The sequence below is a fragment of the Anolis carolinensis genome, chromosome 5 (assembly GCF_035594765.1).
Source record: "Anolis carolinensis isolate JA03-04 chromosome 5, rAnoCar3.1.pri, whole genome shotgun sequence".
Taxonomy (NCBI): domain Eukaryota; kingdom Metazoa; phylum Chordata; class Lepidosauria; order Squamata; family Dactyloidae; genus Anolis; species Anolis carolinensis.
The window spans coordinates 95,590,505-95,617,675 of NC_085845.1; the positions used below are offsets into that span (position 1 = coordinate 95,590,505).

At 41.4% G+C, this 27,171-nt stretch overlaps 1 protein-coding gene across 3 annotated transcripts in view; it reads right to left on the minus strand.

The window, feature by feature from the left end:
• The window catches only part of arfgap3 (ADP ribosylation factor GTPase activating protein 3), a 52,298-nt gene that overhangs the window by 18,988 nt on the left and 6,139 nt on the right, over nucleotides 1-27,171 (minus strand). The window contains exons 2-10 of one of the 3 annotated variants that reach the window (XM_003221418.4): nucleotides 24,315-24,433; nucleotides 16,090-16,162; nucleotides 15,047-15,178; nucleotides 12,937-13,020; nucleotides 12,219-12,297; nucleotides 11,700-11,759; nucleotides 9,891-9,935; nucleotides 8,620-8,666; nucleotides 5,670-5,809 (exon numbers count right to left, since the gene is read on the minus strand). In XM_003221418.4, coding sequence (XP_003221466.1) covers nucleotides 5,670-5,809; nucleotides 8,620-8,666; nucleotides 9,891-9,935; nucleotides 11,700-11,759; nucleotides 12,219-12,297; nucleotides 12,937-13,020; nucleotides 15,047-15,178; nucleotides 16,090-16,162; nucleotides 24,315-24,433 — 779 coding nt within the window. The remainder of the gene's footprint in view (nucleotides 1-5,669; nucleotides 5,810-8,619; nucleotides 8,667-9,890; nucleotides 9,936-11,699; nucleotides 11,760-12,218; nucleotides 12,298-12,936; nucleotides 13,021-15,046; nucleotides 15,179-16,089; nucleotides 16,163-24,314; nucleotides 24,434-27,171) is intronic. The other 2 variants (XM_008111436.3, XM_008111435.3) reach the window with 2 other exon arrangements.

Here is a 27,171-nt window from a genome sequence, read left to right on the forward strand (position 1 = left end):
GCAAAGTATGGCCTTTCAGATGCCGCTGTGCTGCAATTTGCATGACGTTTTGCAACATTAATCAATGATGACACATTATGGGAGCTGTTGCTCAAAAATGATTGAAAAGCTACAGGTTGCTGATCCCAGCACTAATCGGTAAACTAGTTTTACACTTACATTCAATTAATTGGTATATTTAATGGAGAACTTGCAATGATAAAAATTAGCATGATTTTTAATATATATATAAAGACCTGGGGGGGTAGAACTGATGATTCATGAAGCATACAGTCCGGAAAATAATAAACGTTTGAAGAAGGAAACAAAGGAATGGAAACTGTTGTGCTCACAGGTAAGACAAATGAACGTGTAAAAATAGCAACACATTTAAAGTGTTTTGCAATGCAAATTTCCTGTCTTGAAGCCGTGCAAATATGTTTGCCAAAGCTTTGAATCAATCATGATTTTTTTTCAATTATGAAACAAGAACCACACTTACTTTTATCTCGCTCTGACAGCATTAACAAAATCGAAGATATCAGAATAGTATGTTTCTACAAACAAGTTGCAATATTTTTATAACCTATCTTGAAGAATTGTTCAATCAAAATGTAACTTATATTTAAGAAAGATAATTCATAAAGGCACAATACATAGTAAGCAGGAATAAAGTCCTATAATGTGACAGCAGAGATTTAATCATAAAACTAGCTAAGAATGGTGTAAAAAAACCAATGTGAAATGTACAAGCAAACTGACTGTACTATAATTATTTGAGTGCAGGATCATCCCAAAATTTTGCTGACTGCTTGTGGTTAAGTACAGTATTTGAAATTCAGTGGAAGCTATTTTAACTGTTTAACTGGGTTCTTTTACCATCTCTACTCCTTTCAAGTTTTTATAAAATCAACAAAATTGTGTCTACTGTATAGGTGACCTTGGGCAAGTAAAGTCTCTCAGCCTCAGAAGAAGGCAAAGGCAATTCCCCTCTGGATAAATCTTGGCAAGATAAAGCTGTCTTAGTGTCAACCATAAATTGGAAACATCTTGGGGGCGATGATATTACAAAATAAGTACCCCAAGACATATTCAGACGTTATCATGTTTTACATAGGCCAATGTGTAAAGAGAAGTGTGTGTTAGTACTGGCACACCATTACGCAATTATGCTTTACACAAAGAAGATGATGGCCTGAAAATGCGAGCCTCCTTCACCCTGAAGGTTCTCCTTGCAATCCATAATGTTATTGAAGAGCCTCTACACTACAGGATGCCCCCCTTCCTTCAGGCCATCAACCCTCAACACCACAAGGAGAGGACAGTGTTATTACCTCTAATGGATTGGCAAAGTATGGCCATCCTGCTGCCCCCAGGTTACAAACAAGATAGGTTCTGTAGGTTTATTCTTGTTAAATTTGTATTTGTAGTCAGAACGGGTATGTTTTTTAAAGTGTAACTCCAGCCCGTTTTTTTCTTAGTTTTATATAGCAAAGGGAAGGATTAACACCCTGTAATGTTTCTTTTGCTGTCTGCGATCCTGTTCAAAAGCTTTCCCTTCACTTTTCTTCCTTGTGTGACAATTGGATTGTCACAGAAACAATGATTGGGAATAAAGCTTCAGTGGAGACACCTTTTCCACATGATAACTCTTTCAAGAGTAGATTTTCCTTCCGAGGGATAAATTTCCTCTCACTTTCTGTTGTCTCATCCCCCTCTGTAACTAGGAGTCATATTTAAATCAGATGTTTGTAACTCAGGGACTGCTTGTACTTATGTCCCACTCTTTCTCAAATATTAAAATGACGCGAGACTGCAACTCCCTTCAAACCCTAACAGGCAATGCTGGGACCTACACTTCAAATGAGTTTACTGCATTTTGCCATCCCCATTTAAGAATGTAACATGAATGAAATAAAAACATATTTTCAGAAAGCCATGACAAAAATTTGAAACCCTTCCAAAATGTGTTTATGCTGCCATCTAGTGGTTATAGATTTTTTTTAAAGGAGATTTTTTTCATTTCAGGAGCAACCTGAGTTGCTTCTGGAGTGAGAGAATTGGCCGTCTGCAAGGACGTTGCCCAGGGGACGCCCGGATGTTTTGATGTTTTACCATCCTTGTAGGCTTCTCTCATGTCCCTGCATGGAGCTGGAGCTGATAGAGGGAGCTCATCCGCGCTCTCCCCAGGTGGGATTCGAACCTGGCAGCCTTCAGGTCAGCAACCCAACCTTCAAGTCACAAGGCTTTTATCCCCTAGGCCACCGGAGACTCCTTTTAAAGGAGTGAATCATTCCAAGCACCACAATTTTCATTTAACAATTATGCATTTGCAGTTATTAAGTTTTGGTAAAGCAGAGTGACACTCCAATGCTACAGGGTTTTTTTTTCCCCTTTCGTGTCAGGAGTGACTTGAGAAACTGCAAGTCACTTCTGGTGTGAGAGAATTGATCGTCTTCAAGGACGTTGCCCAGGGCACGCCCGGATGTTTGATGTTTTTACCATCCTTGTGAGAGGCTTGTCTCATGTCTCTGCATGGAGCTGCAGCTGATAGAGGGAGCTCATCCAAGCTCTCCCTGGGTTGGATTTGAACCGGCAACCTTCAGGTCAGCAACCCAACTTTCAAGTCATCAGTCCTTCCCGCGCAAAGGTTTAATCCACTGCACTACCGGGGCTCTTTTTCTTAGTGACAATTCCTTCCTCTGAAATATTCTGCTTATCGGACAGACAAAAGATCACAGCACTGATGGAAAATGGAATCAGCTAAGTCTTCAGCTGCACTGCCTAAATAACTGAAGAAACAGCATAAATGGCTCTAGGAATTCCTAAGCAATAAGAATGAGGAGAATCAGATGGCCAGCAACTAGTCATGAATTAAAACTAGGCTTCATACCAGTACATTTATTACTTGTAAGGGATAGCCTCAAAGTTTTAAGAAGAAAAAAACTGATATTTCAGGAAAGGTTTCTAATAGGTCTATGGGCAGGACTCTTCATATATTACAAATAAATAGAAGTATTATTTGTGTCTTCAATGAACACAACTAGAAAGAGCCATCTAGTCCAGCATGTGAAACTATTCACATTATCCATACTTTAATGAACACCATTTTGTTAAGTTCATGCAGTGACACTCCATATGGCTAGGAACTATGGGCAATATGAATATATTTGCTGGCTGCCCATGCCAAATTGCACTAAGAAAACAATTTTCTTTACAGGTCCAGTACTCACACAAATGTGTGAAGAATGCCAGAGCTTCTGGGACTAATTTGAATCTTCCTCCAAAAAAATAGGGCGGGGTTGTTGCTAATGCTCATGCATGGCCATGAATAACACCAAAACTAAAAATGGCCTCAGAAGTAAGAGTTCGAGTAGAGAACAGAAAAGCATTGTTCTGTGGATAATATTTAATGCATTTTGCCTTAATGAAACTGTGTCTAAAGCTTGATCCACATATAATCCAATATCTGATCTTAATTACCTGCTTTGAACTGGATTATATGAATCTACACTGCCATATAATCCAGTTCAAAGAACATAAACTGAAATCAGAAACTGGGTTATATGGCAGTTTAGAAGGGACCAGAGTTGTGAACTAACATGCTCTTTGTTCTTACCAGAGAGCAAAATACTTAGTCATTTCAAAAGTAAAACTTTATCTGTATTTCATTCCAAACTGTATACTGTAAGTTTCAAACAAACAACGTTAATTGCTTCTCATCTGATGACTCTCTTAACACTGAAATTCCTTTACTGGAAATACAGCTTCCAATCTATAAAAAGGTAAAAGTTTCCCCTGACGTTAAGTCCAGTCATGTCTGATTCTGGGGGTTGGTGCTCATCTCCATTTCTAAGCCGAAGAGCCAGCGTTGTCCGTAGACACCTCCAAGGTCATGTGGCCAGCATGACTGCATGGAGCACTGTTACCTTCCTGCCGGAGCGGTACCTATTGATCTACTCACATTGGCATGTTTTCGAACTGCTAGGATGGCAGAAGCTGGAGCAACAGCGGGCACTCACTCCGCTCCCGGGATTTGAACCTGGGACCTTTCAATCTGCAAGTTCAGCAGCTCAGTGCTTTAACACACTTCGCCACCGGGGCTCCAATCTATATCTGGTACTAATTAACAGTACTTGTTTTTACTTTGAAAGTTTGTAACCAATATATCTGAAGGACTGTTTTGTCCTAAACTATGCCTTGGGATAAACTGACTTGAGATAAGATGGTCTGAAGTGATAATCAATAAATTAATCAATTAATTAAAATATTCTCTACTACCCTGTCAAAAAGATCTTGAGGCAACCTTCAAACAAAATTAAAAGAAAAACTGAAAAATATTTTAAAACAATAAAAATAATTCAGATAGAGTAAAACATACTAAACATAACTACCTGAAAAAAATTTAAGTAACTTTTTAAAAACCTATGTACATCACTATTTAACATGAGTGCAAAGGCCTTGATGAACAACCAGATTTTCATTACACGAAATCAATGTTGGAGCCAAATGGTCCTTCACGGGGAAGGCATTCTACAATTGGCACGCCATAGATGAGAAGGCTCATGTCCCAACATAATGCATTGACCTCACTGGGGAAACACAGAAAATGTATTCCCCATCCCCTGATGATCCTCAATTCTCAGGCAGGAACATACAGAGAGAGGTATTGGGGGCTTTAAATGTCATCACAATTCTAAGCCCACCAAATTAGATACATCAAACATTATGTACTCTTCAAGATAAGGGGCTTCTGTTCAGCCTTCACCCTGCTACATTTTGCAAGATAGGTTGGTCATCCCTTATCGAGAAATCTGTTCTCTAAAAATCAAAACTGTCCACATAAGTGACTGAGATAATTACTCCCGTGATGTCTGACGGTTCAGTGTACACAAACTTTGTTTCAAGAAAAAAAGTGTAAAAATGTACAAAATTACCTTCAACAACTATTATTATTATTGTTATTTGTTAGCCATTATTATTAGTTATTTGTTTATAAAGTGAAAGTTATATATATATATATATATATATATATATACACACACACACACATACATGCATGTTATGTTTAGACTCAGGTGCCATTTCCAAGATATCTCATTATGTACTTATACATGAATACAGGTGTGCCAAAATCGGGAAAAATCCAAATTCCAAAACACTTCTTGTCCCAAATATCGTTCATTTCCTAAGGCACTGCTACTTAAACTGTGGGTCTCAACCCCAAATGAGGTCCCCTTAACTAGGGTGATGAAAAACATCACAATAATAAAAGCTTTCTGAACATAGAAGCTGCTATAGGTATTACATGTATTTGTTAACAACTACATGCAGTTTACAGTAAACTCTGCAGAAAATGCTTCATAAAAAGGAAAATGCAGATCTATTATCAGTATACATCTATTTTATATACCTAAATACCTGGGGTTGCGTAAACATTTACGGACAGGAAGGGGTTATGAGTGGAAAATGTATAAGAAGCCCTATTCTAAGATATCAAAATAATTATCTTTGTTCAGCCAATGACTTTTTTACACAATTTGATACTATCACAGTATTCAACTTCGTCATTTATGTTTAGCAAAAGAGTAAAACATGTCAGTTACATCAAGCATGTTTGGCCATTTCAACTTCAAACATCCTGTAAATCTATTGCTAAGAAAACACTGTAACCATGATTGCAGACTTACAGAGGTTCTTCTTTCTCAACTCTTTTGTTCGCATGTAGATCTTCCTTCATTTTATCGACAGCTTGTGCTTGCTTTTCAATCTCACTAAAACTCTTACTGCTCATTTTCTGGGCTCCCAAACCAGCTTTCTTTGCTCCAAGCTTTAACAACAAAACAGTGTATATGCTTTACACTTTGTAATAGAAAACAGTGATACAATGAAATAATAAATAGTAAAACAAAATTTAAAAGATGGCACAGCTAGTTAAAGGGATTGGATGTACATTATATCACCCTCCTCCTACACAAATGAAAAAAGAAAAACAAGGCAAACTGAAGGACCTAACGTAAAAGAAGGCAAGTTTAAACACCAGTCAAAGCACTGCTGTTTCCATCTACTGGAAAAAAAATCAATTTAATTTGAAATTCTATCCAGATGAGACAAGAAATTCTATCAATCTGGAATGGAAATAATAAATGATTTTTTTTATTTTATTTTTTTGCTGAAATACCCCTTGATGCAAGGATTGTTCTCCTCGATAAATCTGCTCTAACAACACGAATTTTGTTCCTGGGTTATAAATGACATCTCCTAATTGGTTCTATCATAAAATATGGAAAAAATTATATCTATTATTTGGATTTTAGATTGCTGAAGGCTGGTAGCACAAACAAGATCAGGAGTGATTTGCAGATAATACATCTTTTACAAAAAACAGGAACCTATGAAAGAACTGGACTCCTTTCTTTCTGATATAGGCTATCTCAGGCTGGATCTACACTGCCCAATACCCCAGGGTCTGATCCCAGATTATCTGCTTTGAAATGGATTATATGAGTTTCCACTACCAGATAATGGGGGATAAGTAGATCAGATCCTGGTATATGAAGAAGTACAGATCCACCTGTTGAAGATCCTGGGAGTCAAGGCCAGACCAAATGGAAATGCTCTGAATTTCTCATGATTGATTTTGAGATTAAACTAAAAATACGTTCTATAATTTGGGGTAGTGCATGTGAATCTTCATATCATCTTTCCACTTATGGCAACCCATGTATTTCATAAGAGTTTCTTAAGAAAGGAATACTGAAAGGGTTTTTACTGATTATTTTCCCTGCAGCATAGCCAACAGCACTTGGCAGTTACTGGTGGTCTCCCACACAAATATTAACTAGGGCTGACATTACATTGCTCCCAAAATGAAACAAAAACTTTTTGGACCTTTGAGTATTTAGGTCCTACAAACTGGGGCCATAGGAACAAAACCAAGCATTCATTCCTCTGTAAATTTTGCTTGATTGTTTAGAAGATTTCCATCTTGAATCTCTTAATAATTTACAAATCCATTTAAGTATTTTAGATCCAATTGCTTTTTGGCACAGCAAAAAACATGAAATTTGCTCTTCTGAATGTCAGCATTAGGGAAAAAATTCCCACCTGCTTCTGTAAGCTTAAAAATGCCTCTCATCTCTTGAGCCTGTGCAGAGATTTTGCTTGCCTTATCATTGCACGTTTTGCCAGCTTCTGCTCTACCAGTTTTGGAATTTCCATCTCCAGCATGAAATTCTGGTTCCTGGTTCTTGGCTCTGACTGATGCAGTAACTCAGGTTTTGTATTACTGTTGAGTAATATATGCTTTTATCTTTTTCTGCCTCATTTTCTGTAATGTTTTCTAATTTTTCCTTTTTCTGCAGAAGTAGCGTTACAAGTCCTCTAACTCACTCCTTTTCAAAGTAATTTTTTTAATACTCCATCCTTTTTAATTTCAGAAACATACTATGCAATGGTCATCAGATTTGGGGCAATGTTATTTGTAGACCCATGATCTGCTGGGCAGTAGTCAGAGTTAGAATACTTTACAGAATCTGGTGGGCCTTTTTTCTGTTTCTGTAAATTTAATGTGTGTGAATAAACAAAAAAAGGAAATACATCTATCTGGAAAACAAGTAAAAAACAGAAAAAAACTAATGGAAAAGAGAAGGGAGTCCATGGACATAACAGAAAAAGAACTCATGCCTAGTTAGTTGGTGTTGTGGGAAATAAGCTTTGAGTGTGTGGACTGCTACTCCAGCTGGGTCTACACCAGGTATGGGCAAACTTTTTAATTTGAGGGCCTAATGGTGGGCCGGAGCGGAGTGGGTGGGCTGGGCAGGAAAGGAGGAGGGAGGCCAGGAGGGTTGGTGTAGGGAAGGGTTTCACAAACAACAGCTCGCCTGGCCCACGGCCACAGCCAGGAAGTTGTGCTCATCAGCATCAACCCCAGTAAGACCACCTTCCTGGCCTGCACCTTGGCCTCCACTGCCACTGGACTCAGCTGCTCCTTGCCAGCACACTCCCTTTCTTCTGGGCCTCGGCCCCTGATGACAAGGAGAGCGGCTCCTCCTCCGCTTCCTCCTCCTCCACTGTCGCCTGGGCATTTGGCTGCCTAGGGCTATTCTTCCCTTTCCTCCTGCTTGCCCTTGAGGAAGGTGGTGGTGGCAGCAGAGGAGGTGGAAGAAAAGCTACCCTCCTCGTTGCCAGGGGTGGAGGCCTGGAGGAAGGGGAACATGCTGGCTCCACATGCGCCTGTGAGGAGCAGCTAAGTCCTGTGGAGGTGGCGGCCATGGTGCAGGCCAGGAAGAGGCTCTGCCTGGGACTGGTGCTGCAGCCACATGTGACTTCTTTGGCATCCTCTCAGCATAAGGACATGGACAGGCCACCACACCTTCATGCTTATACGAAGGTGAAAAAGAGGAGGACCTGAGAAAAGAGCCCAAAGGGCCCCGGGCCTGGGTTTTTCCATACCTGGTCTACACAGTCCTATCTCCCAGGAACTGATCCCAGATTATTTCTTTATTTCGGATTATCTGGCAACGTAGACTCATATAATCCAATTCAAAGAGGATAATCTGGGATCCGATTCTGGGATACAGGGAAGTGTAAATCTAGCCTCCTCTTTTATCCAGATAATAAAACAGTTCAAGCACTTACCCCTTTTTTCACTTGATTTGACTTCTTCTTCAGCATAGAGCTAGCCTCTGCAAAAATCAAAGCAAATAAACTCACAATACATATTATACCGTGACTTATCTACTATTAATAGCAACCCCTGCAAAAGCAGCTCCATCAATTTTCTCTTTTATTTTGCTTAAGTGAAATAAAGCAATTTGATTAGGAAAAATTAAGAAGCATAATGTAATATGAATTTTCACAATTACGAATTAGCAGTACAATATCTTTATTAGTGGATAATGCCTACATAGAATAGCCAGACAATTAGAGAAGAGAAGGCAGTTACAACCATTTGGATAAACTGCCTAGTAAGTGACATATATTACACAACGTAACACGATTTTTGTTCCTGGGTTATAAATGTCATTTCCTAATTGGTTCTATCATAAAAACATGGAAAAGGTGCATAAAACAGCAAAAACTTTGTTTTTGCGGGACATCCTGCAGCACATTTTGATATAGTTTTTCAATAAATATTTCATTGAGTCTCAACCAATTCAACATAGCCTGTGCAGCCACAAAAAGGAAATTTCTGGAGTATAACTACTTTCAAAGTAAGTACCACACAATTAAACAGGAAATAACACTTTCAAACCAGGAACAGAGCATTTTCCAAATTTTGCTACATAGTGTTATTGATATATGGATAAAAATGTGAACAGGCTTGAGAGGTTAAGATAGATATTCTAATCTGCATAAAGTATCAGAAATGTTGTGAATTACTAGATCAAAATTTTGTACTATTTTATGGCTAATGCATGTTTTAAAAATTATATGCACCTCCTATATCTGTCTGTACTTCATCACATTTATTTCTTGCCTTTCCTCCGTTGACCCACGGTAGCATACATGAGTCAGATTGTCGCTCCACATACTATTTTCACAATCAATGAAGCAGAATAAACAAAATTCTCCTGGAAAAGGCCACCATGAGCTTAATGGCAAATGAGAATCTGAACACGAGTCTGCCCAGTTCTAAACTGGGCTGGCCAATAACTCTGAGGAAAATTTGTAATTTACATTGATGCAGAGGCAACCTACAATAATACAAGTGAAAATCTTAAGTGTAAGATTAAAAATAACAAAGTTGGGAGAATTTAAAGCATATAAACAATTCAGATGGTTAGTGAAAGATGCACTGGCTTAAGCAGATATTGCAAAACAAAAAAATATAATATGCATTTCCACAGATATAATGAATGTGGTAACTGAAACAGCAAAAATAGAGTAACTAAAATGTTCACGGTCACCTTTGCTAGGTGCGGTGCCCGAAGTATTTACATTCTCGAAGCTGGCTAAAATAAGAGATAAAAAAGATATATATATCACTAACTAAAGAGATCAATAATTTAAATAAACAGTTTTTACAAGATAGCAGCTACCTAATCAATCTATTCTTCTTGTTGTACCTATTATACCAGACTGCAGGAACTATATTGTTTCAGAATGCAGATGGAGAAAACTGAATTATTGCAGGAGGAGCATTCATATCTATGATTTCCTACCTAAAGTGTGAAGTGAGAGAGATCCAGAAAGCCAACATCACATCAAAAGTGATGTCATCATAGGGGAAGAATTCAAGATTTCCTGGATGCTAAGGCCCCTTCTACGCTGCCATATAAAATCCAGATTATCTGCTCTGAACTGGATTATATGGCAGTGTAGACTCAGATAATCCAGTTCAAAGCAGATAATTGGATTATATGGCAGTGTAGAAGGGGCCTAAGACTGGATCTACACTGTCATATAATCTAGATAATCAAATCAAATAATCCAGATTATCAAAGTAGATAATCTGGATTATCTGATTTGAACTGGATTATATGAGTCTAGACTGCCATGTAATCCAGTTGAAAGCAGATAATCTGGATTTTATGACAGTATAGATGGTTATATAGACTGCTATATAAAATCTAGATCAGTGGTTCCCAAACTTATTTGGTCTACCGCCCCCTCTCCAGAAAAAATATTACTCAGCGCCCCCTGGAATTTTTTTTTATTTTAATAGAAATGAAACAGAAAGATATATGTATTCATGTTTCTACCTTTTTTGTAAAATATAGTAAAGAAAGGTGTAAATTAGAAACATTGAAGTTTGAAATTATGAAACTATTTTTTGAACTTGAATAGAAAGATAATACAGTTATTCATCACCCCCAAATGCACCTATGGCCATCACCGCCCTCCTGGATCACTGCAGCGACCACCGGGGGCGGTAGCACCCACTTTGGGAATCACTGATCTAGATGATCTGCTTTAAACAGGATTATATGTAGTGTAGATTTATATAATCCAGTTCAAAGCAGATACAGCTGAGTCTCACTTATCCAACCTTCACTTATCCAACATTCTGTGTTATCCAACGCAGTTTGTCTCCCACCTAGATCCACAGCTGTTTTTCTAGGCAGCAATGCGCAGCAGGCCAACATTCCCAACAACAACACAAGTGCAGCCACACTCCCAAACAAGTGGCAGACTTGTTATAAAACATTATGCTTTGATGCTTAGTTTGTAAAATCATAACGTAATTTGATGTTTAATAGGCCTTTCCTTAATCCCTCCTTATTATCCAACATTTTTGCTTATCCAACGTTCTGCCGGCCCATTTATGTTGGATAAGTGAGACTCTACTGTAATCCGGATTATCTGAATTATATGGCAGTCTAGAAGGGGAACATAAATAATGTTGAAAACATACCAAGATATTAAGCTTCCATGACATGATGCCAGTGAGACACAATTTTACACTGACCGGAAGTTATGGAAGAACCATGAGTCAATGAAAGACACAATTCTAAAAGCATCCCAGTTATTACCAATTTGTGAATTTCTGATAAAGCTATGTAAAAATAGAGCTGTAGCAGTAACATACAGAACTATCCCAGAAACATTGACCTAGTTATTGATTGTTCTGTGGGCTGACATATATTTCCGGTATACTTTTCAAGAAAATTTGAACTGTCAAGGCAATTTTTCTTTATATATAGATAGATAGATAGATATAGATTAAATACATTGATTCTTTTGAATACATTAAAATACACTTCTATAGTCATTACCTAGTGATGCTTGTGGTGACACACTAAGGCAGTCAACACTTGGTCCATGTTCAGGTTGCTCTAGAAATATATATATTTAAAATATTAAAGACAAAATGCTTTTTCGAAACATTTTCAAGTTCAATGCAAAACCCCACTCTTTCTCACACATACACACACACAAGTCTCTTGATTTTCTGCTTTCCCCATCTTTTTCCCCACTTTTAAAACACAGGGTTCTGGAGTTGGAAATAAAGGTTTAAACAGACTTGAAATGCTTACAACTTCCAGATTTTGAAAATTATATACATTTTAGCACAGCACACATTCAAAGCACATTTTGACAAGCCCAGATTCTGTTGTAGAGACAAAGCAACAAGAAAGTATTGTATAATGGAGTATGAAGCTATCAATTCCTACCAAGGCGGCATCACGTCACACATGAAGTGATATTAAGAAAACTCAAAACATCAGACCAATGAGAGCAAAGCAAACTTCAATTTATTTTAATTAATTAAGTTTGAAGATGACAAACCATACCTTCTTTGCTTTCTGAATTATCTGCAGAGTTGAAACTATTTGTCTCCTCATGTGCTGCCTCCCATTCTGTGTCAATAATCTGAAAAAGGGGAATGGTAATTAATTATGACTATTATTCAAAATAAGTCCAAAACAACTAAAATCCTTACTAGTTAAGGCACTAGCTGTTCATAACACTTTTTGATGTCACAAAGTTTCTCTTCATAAGGAAAATGAGAAATCATATCACACAAACAGAACGAGGTAAATTAGCAATAAAAGCATACAGAAAGTTATGCTATAATTTGCAGTATTTGAATGTTTAACTGTAAATTGTATGCTAATATAAAAAGGCCCCCACCCCAACAATACAGTAACTACTTAGAAGGGTTTAAAGATCAATGCAACTCAGAATTAACATCTGATCACGTTTACATTTAGAGTAAATAATAGGTAGCAATAGTCAATACAAGTGTGCAATTCACTTATGACCAAATGGGCAATACTCTTCCTGCCATCAGTGCCAAGGAGAAGATTAGAGATTGTGAGGTTCCTAGCTATTAATAAATTGTAAGCACATCCACAGAAAAAGTTCAACACTATACAGGCTCAAACCCCTCAAAATGCAGTGGTGAAACAGAACTTGGACCCCGAGAATACATATCACAACTAACATTGGAACATTGCCACTTGAGAAAAAGCATAAAGATGTAAGAAGCAAAATTCAATTTCTCTATACCCGAGAAGAAACGTGTGAGGCAAAGAAGTCTTCCTCTTTTTCCTGAGGTGACAGGGGAGGGGCTCCACAGCCATCTATCCATAACTAGAACAAACACAGCATGTCATTTCAGGGTGTTCCCTCCATTTATTTTAAAGCCGCAAGTAGCAGTACATCCAGAACTTTTCTTAAGAATGGCACACATCCTTCTCCAAATAAAAGTCTAAATAATTCTCAGACAAGAAAGTCATTATGTCGCAGTGCAGAGATCATTGCAAACAGAACAGATGCATTTAAGATTAAATAATTCTATTCTATTGGCTTGTAAAATATAATATCCCAGAAAGCCGCACTGGTATTCATTTAAATGGAACAATGATGATCAACCAACTCTGCAATTATTGAAGATGTAAAAACAGAACTTAGTCTAATGTATTCTATCTAATAGTGACTTAAGAAGTCAAGAATCTAACAACTGGGAAATAACAGAAAGCTACAAAAATAAAGTGATGTTTACACACTCCAGGATTTTCTTGCTATGTTTGCTAACTACAGATTTCAAGACACTGAAAAGAAAACAGTCCTGTGAACTTCCATAATCTACAAACTAGACATAAGAAATAGAATTCCAGAGTACCTCATTTTATTGCAATTGGACCCAATCCTGAAGTGCTATAGGCACACTAAATGACATCTGATTTTTGAAGATACATAGGCTTAAATCTGGTTGGTACTTGGAAGGAAGAATAAGAAATACCTGGAGGGCAGGGAAAAAACTTCCCTGAAAGTCTGGAAAAACTGCTGTGAATGCTGACAATACTGGTCTAAATAAACCTTTGATAAGATTGAATATAAGGCAGACTTCAATATTTGGTTGCAAACCAGTCTCTTCATATTATGGTGACAAAAATGCTTAGCTATCACATGTAAAATCATTTGACTAATTCTCTGTAGTGAACATGAAAATCTCCCTACACGTTTCACTTACTAAATAAAACTGACAACAGCCACTTATCTTCTTGCTCAAGTCTCATCCTCTGAGAAAGTTCAATTATGGTGGTATGCTTTTTGCAATTTCTCAGTACTCACATAGGATAAAATGTTGTTAATTGTGAGAAGGCAGTTCTCTGAACAGAATGAAGAAGGCTCTCCTTGCCATCAGTACCAAGCACAAGATTACAAGACATTTACAAACTGGGACACAAAACTCAACACAGGGAGTTAGAAGAATGAATAGGCAATGAAGGGAAATTAGGGAAATGGAGAATGGCTAAATGGGAGAGGGGGATTCGAATCAATACTGAACCTGCATTAAGAAGTTATACAACAGAACACAAAGTTATATGGTACAAATAATCATCTGCAAAAGGTACAAAATAAATCACACACTTTCAGAATGTTTTGACCTTGCCATATTTCAAAAATACACAGCTACTTGTTAAAAATATGCATCAATTTAGTACAATAAAACAAGTTATTTATTTGTCACATTAATAGGGTGGGACACTATTGGCTTTAGTGTTCATCTATCCATTTCAAAGAAATAACCTTCTTTAGTACTGGTCCCTGATTGTATAATGTATAATGCTTATTAAATTCCTTCTAACTTTGTGGGTTATTTTTACTTATATTCAACCACCAACAATAGCACTTTACTGAACTGTAGTAAAAAAAAAAAAAAGCCTCTCTGAGAAAGTGTGTTGTCACTGTGTGTCTTCAAGTTATTTCTTATGTCAGCCTTAAGCCATATCTATCAAGACATTTTCTTGGCATATTTTTTCAGAGGGTTTCCCTTTGCTTTCCCTTCTGGAGCTGACGATACGTGATTTGACGCATGGGAAATGCAACGCGTTCCTAGCAATATGGCATCTTTTACCTTTCTAGATTGACTTTAATATTTATTAATTAATACAATTGACCTTGAGTGTACTATACATATCTATGTATTATGTATAAAACATTTTAGTTATAAACTTCAAACTAACCAGATTCAAGACATTTGTCTAGAAACAGAACAAAACAGAAATCAAGATTACTTAGAATCATAGAATCATAGAATAGTAGAGTTGGAAGAGACCTCATGGGCCATCCAGTACAACCCCCTGCTAAGAAGCAGGAAATCGCTTCTTACCTCAGTACCATACTTCCGCGTTGCCTGAGTTGCCAGAGATTTAATCTTTTCTCTGTAAAGTTGAGCAGCACGGCTGCTATACTTGGCATTGGTATCACTTGTTGTGCAACCATGTTGATGAAAAAAGGCAGACTATAAAGAAAGTACAGGTAGCATGAGTGACTAAAAATACATTTGTAGATGAACATGTTCTAATATGAATGCAAATGCATAGTAAATGAAATCATGTGTATTTGTATCTTATTTTCTACTAAAAAGACTCAGTGTGTGCTTTCAAAATATTAATACAATGTCAAAACTGTCACTGCCTTCAAGCTAGGACCCTAATAGAGGCAGGTTGCTTTCCTTCCTCTTCTTCACCCTCCTTTTTTCAGGCTACATTCTGATTCTTTTTCTCGTATGTGCAATTTACATCCCCCATTGTAACCCTTTAAATAAAAAGGCTCTCTCCCTTCTCTTTAGTCCTTCCTAATTATGTTCCCTATCTATGCACTTGTTTAAAAAAAAGGAAAATATTTATTTCATGCTCCCAGTAACAAAAATTGTGTTACATAGTGTTATTATTTTTACCTGCCTTTCCCCAAGATACAATACAATTAAAACAGATAAAAATATAGAACCAATTAAAAGACATAGATTAAAAACACTTTAAAATAGTTTCACCAGTAAAATGTCAATTGAAAATGTATAGTTCAAAATTGACTGGGTAGGTTTGCCTACTATTTAAAATTCTGACATCCGGCTTAGCTGTCATATCTCTTCCGGCAGATCGTTCCACAGAGTGACTGACAAAAAAGGTCCTCTGGAAGGCCCACTATCTAAACACTTTTCCTTTATGCTACATCTGATTTAAGGCACAGCAAGAGGGCAAAGGCTCTTTGGGGAAACATCTTAGTCAAGACTCTAGTTCTGTGAGAAGCAGCCCCAGATAAAAGTGAATAACATGATTTTTAAAAATGCTTTCTTCTTTGTCCTTACCTTTGCACTCATATAATATTCACAACATGCACCCAACTCTATTATTATATAATGAATAAACTTACAGCATTTGCATTTCCTCCAACTTGCATACATCTCAGTTGATACCACGACCAGTTAGAATCTAATTCTGTAGACCTAAAGAAACAAAAGCAAACTCAAAACACTTTCTAACCATAGTTTCCAGAACAATTTCCACTAACAGTCTGAAACTAACGATTTCAAACTTGGATAAAGCTTTAAAAAGCAAGCTTTTATTTTATGTATAAGGAGCCTCCGGTGGCCTAGGGGATAAAAGCCTTGTGACTTGAAGGTTGGGTTGCTGTCCTGAAGGCTGCCAGGTTCGAATCCCACCCGGGAAAGCGTGGATGAGCTCCCTCTATCAGCTCCAGCTCCATGCGGGGACATGAGAGAAACCTCCCACAAGGATGGTAAAACATCAAAACATCCAGGCGTCCCCTGGGCAACGTCCTTGCAGACGGCCAATTCTCTCACTCCAGAAACAACTCCAGTTGCTCCTGACACGAAGAATTTTTTTTTATTTATATGCAGGATAACCCATTTGTGTGATCCACAGAGACCATGTTGAAGTGGGAAGTTGATTCGATACAACATACATTAAAATGCTGAATAGGCTGTGTCTACACAGAATAAAAGAAGATGAACATTTGGGCTGTTTTCAATGCCGTACTACTATGCAAGACTTTTAGCACTGAAATGGCATGAGGGAAAGCTGTCTTACCAAAGGTATGAAAAAGTACATTTTCCATTCATGGAGATCAGAATGCTTTGTTTGAAATTGAAAGAGGGACATCCACACCACTAACACATAAGGCCTGGTGAAAGGATGTTTTCTGGCCCGCCTTCATCTTGCCATCAAAAAATGCCAGAAGCTGCAGGATGTCCAGCTGAATTAAAGTCATTCTGCTCCTTGGTATGACCTGCCCCTAGTTGCTAGGAACGACTTCTGGTGTAATAAATAATGCAATGTTGAATCATATGTCTAAGGAGAGTAAAATTAATTACTGAAGACATTTGGAATTTTAAAAATCGAAGTCCAAACTGTAAATTACCAATGACAAAATTATCTGCTTAGAACTGTGGATAATCTTTTACAGGAATTGAAACATCAATAAGAACCACTTCGGGAACACTAATATTCAAGGTATACTCTCAAATCTTCAACGCTTGGACATGATTGCTCTTTTCTGGATTTGTGAGATATAGAAATGATATTCACAATAATGTTCAAGGAAATAAAAATACGTCAAATGTATGTTATGGAAATGAATCCCAATTTTGTTTATATCCAAAATTAATTTGAACATTAACTGAAATCCTCAGTTTCCCTGGAAAACCTAGAAAAATACAGTAGCTGCCACAGAGAGAATGCTTATTCCACAGGAGCCAACAAATGACTGAATGTTAAAAAAGGACAGGTTGCTCACCTGTAACCATGTTTCTTCGAGTGTACTCTGTGAATTCACACTAATGGAGAAGCTGCGCCTGCGCAGGTTCCGACGGAAACTCTTCCAAGCTGAAGTTCAAATTTTGGCGGTAACCACGCCCCCCCCTTCCCAAGGGGCATATAAGGCGGCCCCAGGCGCCCGCTCTCCAGTTCCTACGCCGCCAAGGCAACGAGAAAGGGAGAGGTTTGCCAGAGGGGAAGGAAGGGCGGGTTTGTGTGAATTCACAGAGTACACTCGAAGAAACATGGTTACAGGTGAGCAACCTGTCCTTTTTCTTCGTGTACTCTGTGAATGCACACTAATGGAGACTGACACGCTAAGGTCCCGGATGGTGGGACAAGGCAAACTCGACAATTTAGTGAATGTCCAAACACATATTTATTAGGACATAATGAGATAACAGTCCCAAGAGACCAGTGCAATCAATTGTCCGAAAGGACCAGTGCAATGCAAACATGAGCATAGTAGAAGAGGAAACATAACATAGAAATTTTTCAATAAACATGATAGAAAAAGACACTCAATTGCGTATAGTGCATATAAACGCTCTCCCAGGGGGGAGAGGGACAAACACATCGTGGTCTTTGACATATCCGCCAGGGTCAATAAGGCGGTACCAAGTAACAGAGCAACTGCTCAACACAATCAGGGAAAAACACATCCCTAGAGGTAGGTATGGGGAAAACGACCGGCCGAAAACTTGAAGGAGAGGTATAGAGAGTCACCTGTGGGTGAATATAAGGAGAAAAGACGTTTGAGAGTCAGGAGAGGCAAGATGAGAGTACTGATCTTGCGAAGGCCGAGTCCTTTAAGGCTTTATTGTCCAGCCTGTAGTGAGAGACAAAGGTAAGAGGGTTTGACCAGATAGCCGCTTTGCATATGGAGTCAAGCGGAATACCCCTAAGGAAGGTGGTTGAAGCCGAGAGGCCCCTAGTCGACCTCGGGCGGATGGATGGAGGAGGAGGTCGCTTGGCTAGTTCGTAGGCCAACTCGATGGCCTGAGCGATCCAGTGGGACAGTCTTTGGGAAGAGATGGGATTACCCAACTTGTCCTGGGCATAGGCGACAAAGAGTCTTTGTGTCTTACGGATGTCTTTGGTACGGTCCCTGTAGAAGAGAAGTGCCCTTCGAACGTCGAGAAGGTGCAGTTTTTGCTCTAGAGGAGAGGAGGGGTTAGAGAAGAAAGCTGGTAGGACAATGTCTTGATTGAGGTGGAAAGCTGACACCACCTTAGGGAGAAAGGTAATGTCCGGGCGAAGAACAGCGCGGTCATGGTGAAAACGTAGATAAGGCTCGTCGACCCTGAGAGCAGCAAGCTCGGATGGCCGTCGTGCCGACGTGATCGCCACTAGAAAGGCCAACTTCCAGGAAAGCAGACGGAGATCGGTCGAGGCAAGCGGTTCGAAGGGAGCAGAAGTGAGTTGAGAAAGTACAAGTTCGAGATTCCAGCCCGGCGTAGGTGGTAGCGACGGCGGGCAGATGTTATTGTAGCCTCGGAGAAAGGTTTTGATCAAGTGGTGAGAAAAGAGAGATGGCTGACCGTGGCGTTGAAAAGACCAGGAAAGAGCTGCGAGATAAGCTTTAATAGAAGCGAGAGAGAGTTTCTTCTCGACGAGGGTCATGAGGAAGTCGAGGACCACCGATACCGAGGTCGGGAAGGTGTCGACGTTACGGGATCGAAGGAAGGCGTGAAAGCGAGAGAGTTTATAGGAATAAGCCTTGGTAGTAGACGGCTTATGGGCTGCCCGAAGGACGTCTTGCAGGTTCTGCGGAAGGGAGGCTAGGTAAGAATCCTCCATGCAGTGAGATGAAGGGAAGGGAGGTCCGGGTGAAGAATTTTGCCGTCCTCCCTTGAGAGAAGGTGCGGCGAGGGAGGCAGAGGGCGAAACGTTGCTCTGGAGAGACGAAGAAGGGCCGGATACCACGGTTGGCGGGGCCAGGCCGGAGCTATGAGAATCGCTGTGACCGAGATCGAGAGAAGTCTTTCGAGAACTTTCGGTATGAGAGGAATCGGTGGAAAAAGATAAAGCATCTCCGCCGACCAGTCCAGTAGAAAGGCATCTCCTAGACAGCCGGGGAAGGAGTTCGGGGGAAGTCTCGCCCCGTAGCGGGGTAGCTGAGCGTTGTGGGGAGACGCGAAGAGATCCAGAGTAGGGCGTCCCCAGTGGAGGAACAGACCGTCGAGGATCTCGGGATCGAGCTTCCACTCGTGAGAGGAAGATGTCATCCTGCTGAGGGCATCTGCTAGGTCGTTTTGGGCGCCCGGCAGGTGGATTGCAGAGACCTGTACGTCGTGGGCTATGCACCAAACCCAGAGACGGGAGGAGAGGAGCATCAACTTCCTCGAACCCGTACCGCCCTGTTTGTTGATGTAGAATACTGCTACGAGGTTGTCCGATTGAATGAGGATGGACTTGTGACGGATGAGGCGGGAGAATGCTTTCAGGGCTTTGAGAATGGCGAGAAGCTCGAGAAAGTTTATGTGGTTGGCCCTCTCGGATGGGGACCAAAGATCTTGAACCGTTAGACCGCTCATGTGGGCTCCCCAAGCGTAGGTGGAGGAGTCCGTGGTTATGGTTAGCGACGGCGGGGCTGGATGAAATGGGAGGCCCCTGCACACGTTTTGGTGAGACGTCCACCATGAGAGGGACTGGCGGACGAACGACGGTACCGACAGATATCTGGAGTTGTGGTGGTAGAACGGCTTGAAAGTGTCTATAAGCCACCTTTGCAGGACCCGAAGGCGCAGCCTGGCAAACGGGGTCGTGAGAACCGTGGAGGCCATGTGGCCCAGAAGGACTTGGATGGCACGGGCTCTGACCCTTCGGGCAGATCGACAAAAGGCGATGTGGTGGCGGAGAGCTAGGAATCTGTCGAACGGAAGTGAAACAGTCTCTGTGACGGAGTCGAAGAGGGCCCCGATGAACCGGATTCAGGTTGACGGGGAGAGATTTGACTTCTCGGAGTTGAGTTGGAGGCCGAGAGATTTTAGAAGACGCAGCGTGAAGGAAACGTGGTTTTCGAGAAGAACCGGATCGGGCCCGACGAGAAGCCAGTCGTCCAGATAAGGAAAGACCGTGATGCCATGTAGCCTGAGGTGGGCCGCTACGGCGGCGACGACCTTGGTAAAGACCCTCGGGGCCGTAACGAGACCGAAGGGTAAAACGGTAAATTGGTAGGTTTGGTCGAGAACTTTGAAACAGAGGAACCGTCTGTGCGCCTCCCGTATCGCCACGTGGAAGTAGGCGTCTCGTAAGTCTATGGAGGCAAAGTAGTCTCCCCGCTGCAGCATCGGGAGGATAGAGGCAATAGAGACCATCCTGAATTTGGAAGGGCGAATGAATATATTGAGGGCCCTTAGGTCCAGAATGGGGCGTAGCCCGCCTCCTCTCTTCGGGACTGTAAAGTATCTGGAGAAGAAACTTAAAGGGTCCAGTTCGGGAGGGGAGGGACGGATGGCGCCTTTGGCCAGTAATGCCTCGACTTCGGCCAGTATCTCTGGGGAAGGAGTTGAGTGGAGAATGCGACCTGTAGGTGGGAGGTCCGTGAACTCTAAGGCGTAGCCGTCTTGGACAATGCGAAGAACCCATGCATCTGAAGTAATAGACTCCCATTGATTGTAGAAGGGGGCTAGGCGGTCTGCAAAGGCGCCGGAGGGTCGAGGCAGCGTGGGCTCTGCATCGGTAGCGGGCGAGGAGCTTTGGCAGGGGTTGGCGTCAGGTACGCCGGTTAGCCTGCGGAGGAGCGGGGGTGGTTCGACCGCGTTGCTTTTGCGGATGAGGTCCCCGACGAGGTTGGTGATGGGTTTGATTATTCGAGCCCGAAGGCCGCCTGAAAGAGTGGTGTCTGAAAGATTGCGGCGGGAAGCGGCGGGAGCAGTGCGGGAACCAGCGGGTGCGCTGAGGTTGCGGTTGGTCGCCACATTTAGACGCAAGAATTTTAAAGTCATGATTAGACTTGAGTTTGTCATCGGTACCGGAGTTAAATAGTCCGAGCGCATCAAAGGGAAGGTCTTCAATGACCTGTCTGGAAGATGAGGAGAGACTCGAAGACCTCAGCCAGGCGTGGCGGCGGATGGATATCGCGTGGGCAATCATCTTGCCCGCAGTATCACCTGTATGTTTCGCCATTTGTATTTGGTGGTGAGCAAGCGAGTCTGCTTCCTGTTGGAGGGTAGTGAGGACGGAGCGGTCTTCGTCCGACATCTTAGCGAAGAAGGGCTGTGCCTTCTCCCAGATAATCTGCTGGTAGGCACCCATGCAGGCTCCATAGTTCGCCATGCGGCAAAGCAAAAGGGCTCCGGAGTAAAGTTTTCGACCCACGGCGTCGAAGCGCTTCCCTTCTCTGTCGGCCGGAGTGTTCGACTGACGACCTGAGGATTGAGAGGCCTTAACGACCAGGGAGTTGGGGTCGGGGTGGTGTTTGAGCCATTCCAAGGTATCATCGTCGGTACGGTACCAAGTCTCGATCCTCTTCGAGGTCGGAGGAATGGAGGAAGGGGTTTTCCAGGAGGCCTGGATAACGTCCAACAGATAAGGCAGGAAAGGGAGTAGCGTGGCCGGCGGAGCTTGGGCCTGCACCCTTTTGAAAACTGGATCAGACACTGCTTTGGAAGTCTGCTTGATCTCCAAACCCAGGGCATCGGCCATTCTGACCATTTGATCAGAGAAAGCACGAATATTGTCAGTAGGAGAAGGCGGGTCCGCCTCATACGCATCGTGGGGAGGAGAGAGGTCGAGACCGAGAGAGACCACCGAGGCCGAGAGGACAGAGTCTGGGCGGTCAACATCAACATCTTCCTCCTCAGCCCCTTGGGGGGACTGAGGGGGAGAAGAAAGCACAGTCTCGGGAGGAGGCATGGCCTCGCGGGAAGAGAGGGTCGGAAGCCGAGGATCCTTGGAGGCTGAGGCCTGAGCTGCTCGAGCCAGGTGAGCCGTTTGTCTGCCACGCTCCGGTGTCGAGGTGGGAGGGAAGAGCTGTTGGCGCGACGAGTGAGGCGGCGCAAGGGGCTCCGGCACCGGCACCCTGACCACCGTTTGGGTAGAGTGGTGGGGTGAGTCCTGCAGCTCCCCGTCAGACAGGGGGTGCAATGGAGATTGAGAAACATCTCTAGGCCTCTGTGCTGGCACAATTGGAGAGGATCTTCTCGAGGAGGTTGCCGAGGAAGATGGCTGGTCTCTCCTTGAGGAGGCCGAGGAAGAGGAGCGCTGAGTCAGCCGTTTCTTTGTCGGCGGTTGCTTGGAAGCAACCTTCAAGGACTTGCCAGGTGTGGGAGGAACCACAGCTGAGTCAGATTGCGCTCGACGAGACTCCTCGTGAGCCCTTTTAAAGGCTATTTTGATAGCAGAGGAGGACGGAGGGGAGCCGATACGAGAGCGGATCGAGGTCACCGAAGCCAAAGAGCTCGACGTCGAGGAAGGCCCCACCTTTCCGGAGCGGGTCGATACGGTAGCCGTCGTCACGGTACACGGTGGCTTGACCGGCTTAGCGGCCCTGGAGGTCCTGGACGCCCTGGACGAGACCGAGGAGGCTTTAGCTGACGGAGGCTTAGCTGGTGGCGCCGACATAGCTCTTAGGGCTGAAGACGACGACGTACCCGACGTCGACGGAGTCGGTTCTGGCGCGAGAGATTTTTCGTAAAGTGCCGCTCTAAGCCTAGCGGCTCTGTTCTTTCTGGCCTGAGCTGTGAGAGCTAGGCAGAAACGGCAGGTACTGACCACATGAGCCTCGCCAAGACAGAAGAGGCACTTGGCGTGGCCGTCCGAGTCAGGAATTTTAGCAGCACACTGCGTGCAACGCTTGAAACGAGTAGTAGACATGCGAAGAGTCCGAAGTGAACCTTGCGGCGGAAAAAAAGGAACTGGAGAGCGGGCGCCTGGGGCCGCCTTATATGCCCCTTGGGAAGGGGGGGGCGTGGTTACCGCCAAAATTTGAACTTCAGCTTGGAAGAGTTTCTGTCGGAACCTGCGCAGGCGCAGCTTCTCCATTAGTGTGCATTCACAGAGTACACGAAGAAAAAAAATAGAATACAAAAAGGACAGAGGTCAGAGTCACTAGAATAACTTACATGTAATCTAAGATTCAGCCTGAATCCTGAGATTCTGAAATATGACACAACCATTACAAAGCATTTCTATTTATTTACTATGAGAACTAAGCAGTATTCTTGAAGTTAACAGGCAAAAGAGATAGGTACAGTAGAGTCTCACTTATCCAACATAAACGGGCCGGCAGAACGTTGGATAAGCGAATATGTTGGATAATAAGGAGGGATTAAGGTAAAGCCTATTAAACATCAAATTAGGTTATGATTTTACAAATTAAGCACCAAAACATCATGTTATACAACAAATTTTACAGAAAAAGTAGTTCAATACGCAGTAATGTTATGTTGTAATTACAGTAGAGTCTCACTTATCCAACATAAACGGGCCGGCAGAATGTTGGATAAGCGAATATGTTGGATAATAAGGAGGGATTAAGGAAAAGCCTATTAAACATCAAATTAGGTTATGATTTTACAAATTAAGCACCAAAACATCATGTTATAAAACAAATTTGACAGAAAAGGTAGTTAAATACGCAGTAATGCTATGTAGTAATTACTGTATTTACTAATTTAGCACCAAAATATCACGCTGTATTGAAAACATTGACTACAAAAATGCGTTGGATAATCCAGAACGTTGGATAAGCGAGTGTTGGATAAATGAGACTCTACTGTACAAGGTATTTACAACCACCTTTATCGCAAAATGGGGAAAATTAAAAGCAAATCATTAACACGAGAAAGCATCCCCAAAGAAAAACAAATGGCTTACCGAACAAAAGTCAAATGAACTCCAAGAGAACGATGGGTCCCGGAGCAGTCAATACACAGGAAGACACCATATGTTATGCTTGCCCAGCTTGGATTTTTTGCTCCACAGTCAAAACATATCTAGAAAACAACCACAACTTGATTGTTAGAATAAGTCTCATTAAGCATTTATACAGCATGCACATTCTTAACTGATTAAAATCGTAATTTGTAAGGACACAAATTGCTACTTAATATCACAGCTTATTTTGATAATAATATCATAAGCCTATTCTTATGGGGCTGGATGCATACTAAGTTACCTGAATGTTCTGAAATAAATAGGAATTCCATTAATTTAGTAATTTGCTCACTTATTTCAATGCAACTATTAGTTGAACCCAGTCTGGATACAATCCATTTAAACTAAACATTCATATGTATGTGTTAATAAATGTGAATATTTATTCTACCTATACTTAATATATATCGAAATTATATCCTGGTCTAAATCACATTGCTAGATCCAACTAGAATAGATTCACTGAATTAATGCCCAATGGCAAGTTACTTACACAAATTCCATTACCCTAGTCAAGTCTAGCAACTGAATTTGTACCATTATATATAAAACTATTCTCTCCATCACTCTGGTTGGGATTTGGTTAGAGGATTATGCTGCCGTAATAACCAGTAAAATAAGCATAGCTTATATAGATAAGGTAGCATGGAAGCAGATGGTTTGGACAAGCACCTCTTCCATGACATACATGACTATGCAAGTCAGCCTTTCAGTTCCATGGAACCAGGATGCCAAGCATTTAAACACTTCAAAAAGTTGGTTTCCTTCTGGCTACCACTCTTTTCTATAATATCATAGCTACCCTTTATTTCCTGCCATTGCTTCCTTTGTTTCCTTGCCACCATAGCTGCCATATTTGCCTTCATCACTGGCATATATACACTGATGGATCACAATGAATCCTGCCCTCTCTGGCTTCCTTCTGTGCGTGAACTCACCTGATGCTATAACAGGCTATGTGTTAACAACATATAACAGCCACAGATGAAATATGACTCTATCACTGACTTTAAAAATCCACAGCATGATTCAATGTACTATGCAATCCTACTGGTCACTCAAATTTAAGGTTTGTATGTGGAATTAAAATTAAGAAAAAGGATCAATTCAAACCTGATATTGTTTAAAATGTAAAAGTATTTTAAACCTCAGCAAAACCTCACCACAAACTAACTAGACTGAATTGGAATGGCTGCACATTTAAGAGAGATCAAGAGAGGGAACAGAGTAATTCACAATAATCTTTGGGCTGAATTTTGCCAATAAACAACAGTCTCAACTCCCCCTATCAAACACACAGGACTGTTCCTAAACTATCCTTACAATCTTGACCATCCTTGGCTAATAGTGCCCAAAGTACACGTAAGCTCTAAGTTACTCAAGCAATAAGGCTTAGAGAAGGGAAGACGTTACATACCATAAGGCTATTTCTATTTTTCCTGCAAATTAAGGTTTGTATTTATCTGTTTCAGACCTTTCACATACCATGTTCTTTAGGCTGTACACCAGATAACTGTAAACAAGTCCAATATTTGGGGCTATAATTTCACATAAATGTTTCTGGTTTAATGCAGAGTAAACCATTTTGACCACAAGCTATTTTTATCTACTTTACTGGTATATTAAAGAGACAGTGTGGCATAGTAGTTTGCATGTTGGATTAAAACTCCGGGGACAAAGATTCAAATCCCTACTAAATCGTGGAAACCCACCTGGTGACCTTTGGGAAAAAAAACCCTCTCAGCCTCAGAAAACCCTATGATATTTATTTATTTACATACAACACTTGTATCCCACCCTTCTCATCCTGAAGGGGACTCAGAGCAGCCTTACAAAAGCAACAATTTGATGACCACATATACATATCGATAAACAATGCATTAAATTCCAAAACAATTAAAAAATCAACCTAAAAATGTCAATTAAAATCACGCAATCCAAACCATACTCTAGGGCCGTTCCATTTGTCATTGTGTTATTTCCTAATCTTATTGCACTGATCAAATTTACTGACCAAAAGCTTGATCCCAAAGCCACATTTTTAGTTTTTTCCTGAAGGTCAGGAGGGAGGGGGTTGATCTAATCTCACTGGGGAGGGAGTTCCGTAGACGAGAAGCCCCCACTGAGAAGGCCTTGTCTCTTGTCCCCACCAACCTCACCTGAGAAGGAAGTGAGACTGAGACCAGAGCCTCCCTTGGCAATCTTAGCCTCCGAAGTGGATCATAGAGGGAGATAGGTAAGCTGGGTCAGAACCGTTTAGGGCTTTATAGGCTAAAGCCAGCACTTTGAATTGTGCTTGGTAGCAGACTGGCATCCAGTGGAGCTGATATCACAGGGGGGTTGTATACTCACTGTACAACACCCCAGTGAGCAATCTGGCTGCCACTCACTGGACCACTTAAAGCTTCCGAACTGTCTTCAAAGGCAACCCCACGTGGAGCACATTGAGTAGTCTATTCTGGATGTAATAAGCGCATGGACTTCCCAAGGTATAGGCGCAACTGGCATACAATTTTAATTGTGCAAAAGCTCCCCTAGCCACCACCAAAACCTGAGTCCCTACGGGTGAGAAGGGCGGGGTAGAAATGATATAAATAAAATAAATAAAATAAAAACCTGGGGTTCCAGGCTCAGCAATGAATCCAGGAGAACTCCCAAGATAGGTACACCTTAGGGTTGCCTTAAAGGACCTAATGGCATATAACAAAAGCTGGACTGGACATCTGAATCCAACACACTCAGTCCTTGAAGTTTTTTTATATCACTATTTTTAGATAAATGATCAGATCAAGACCTT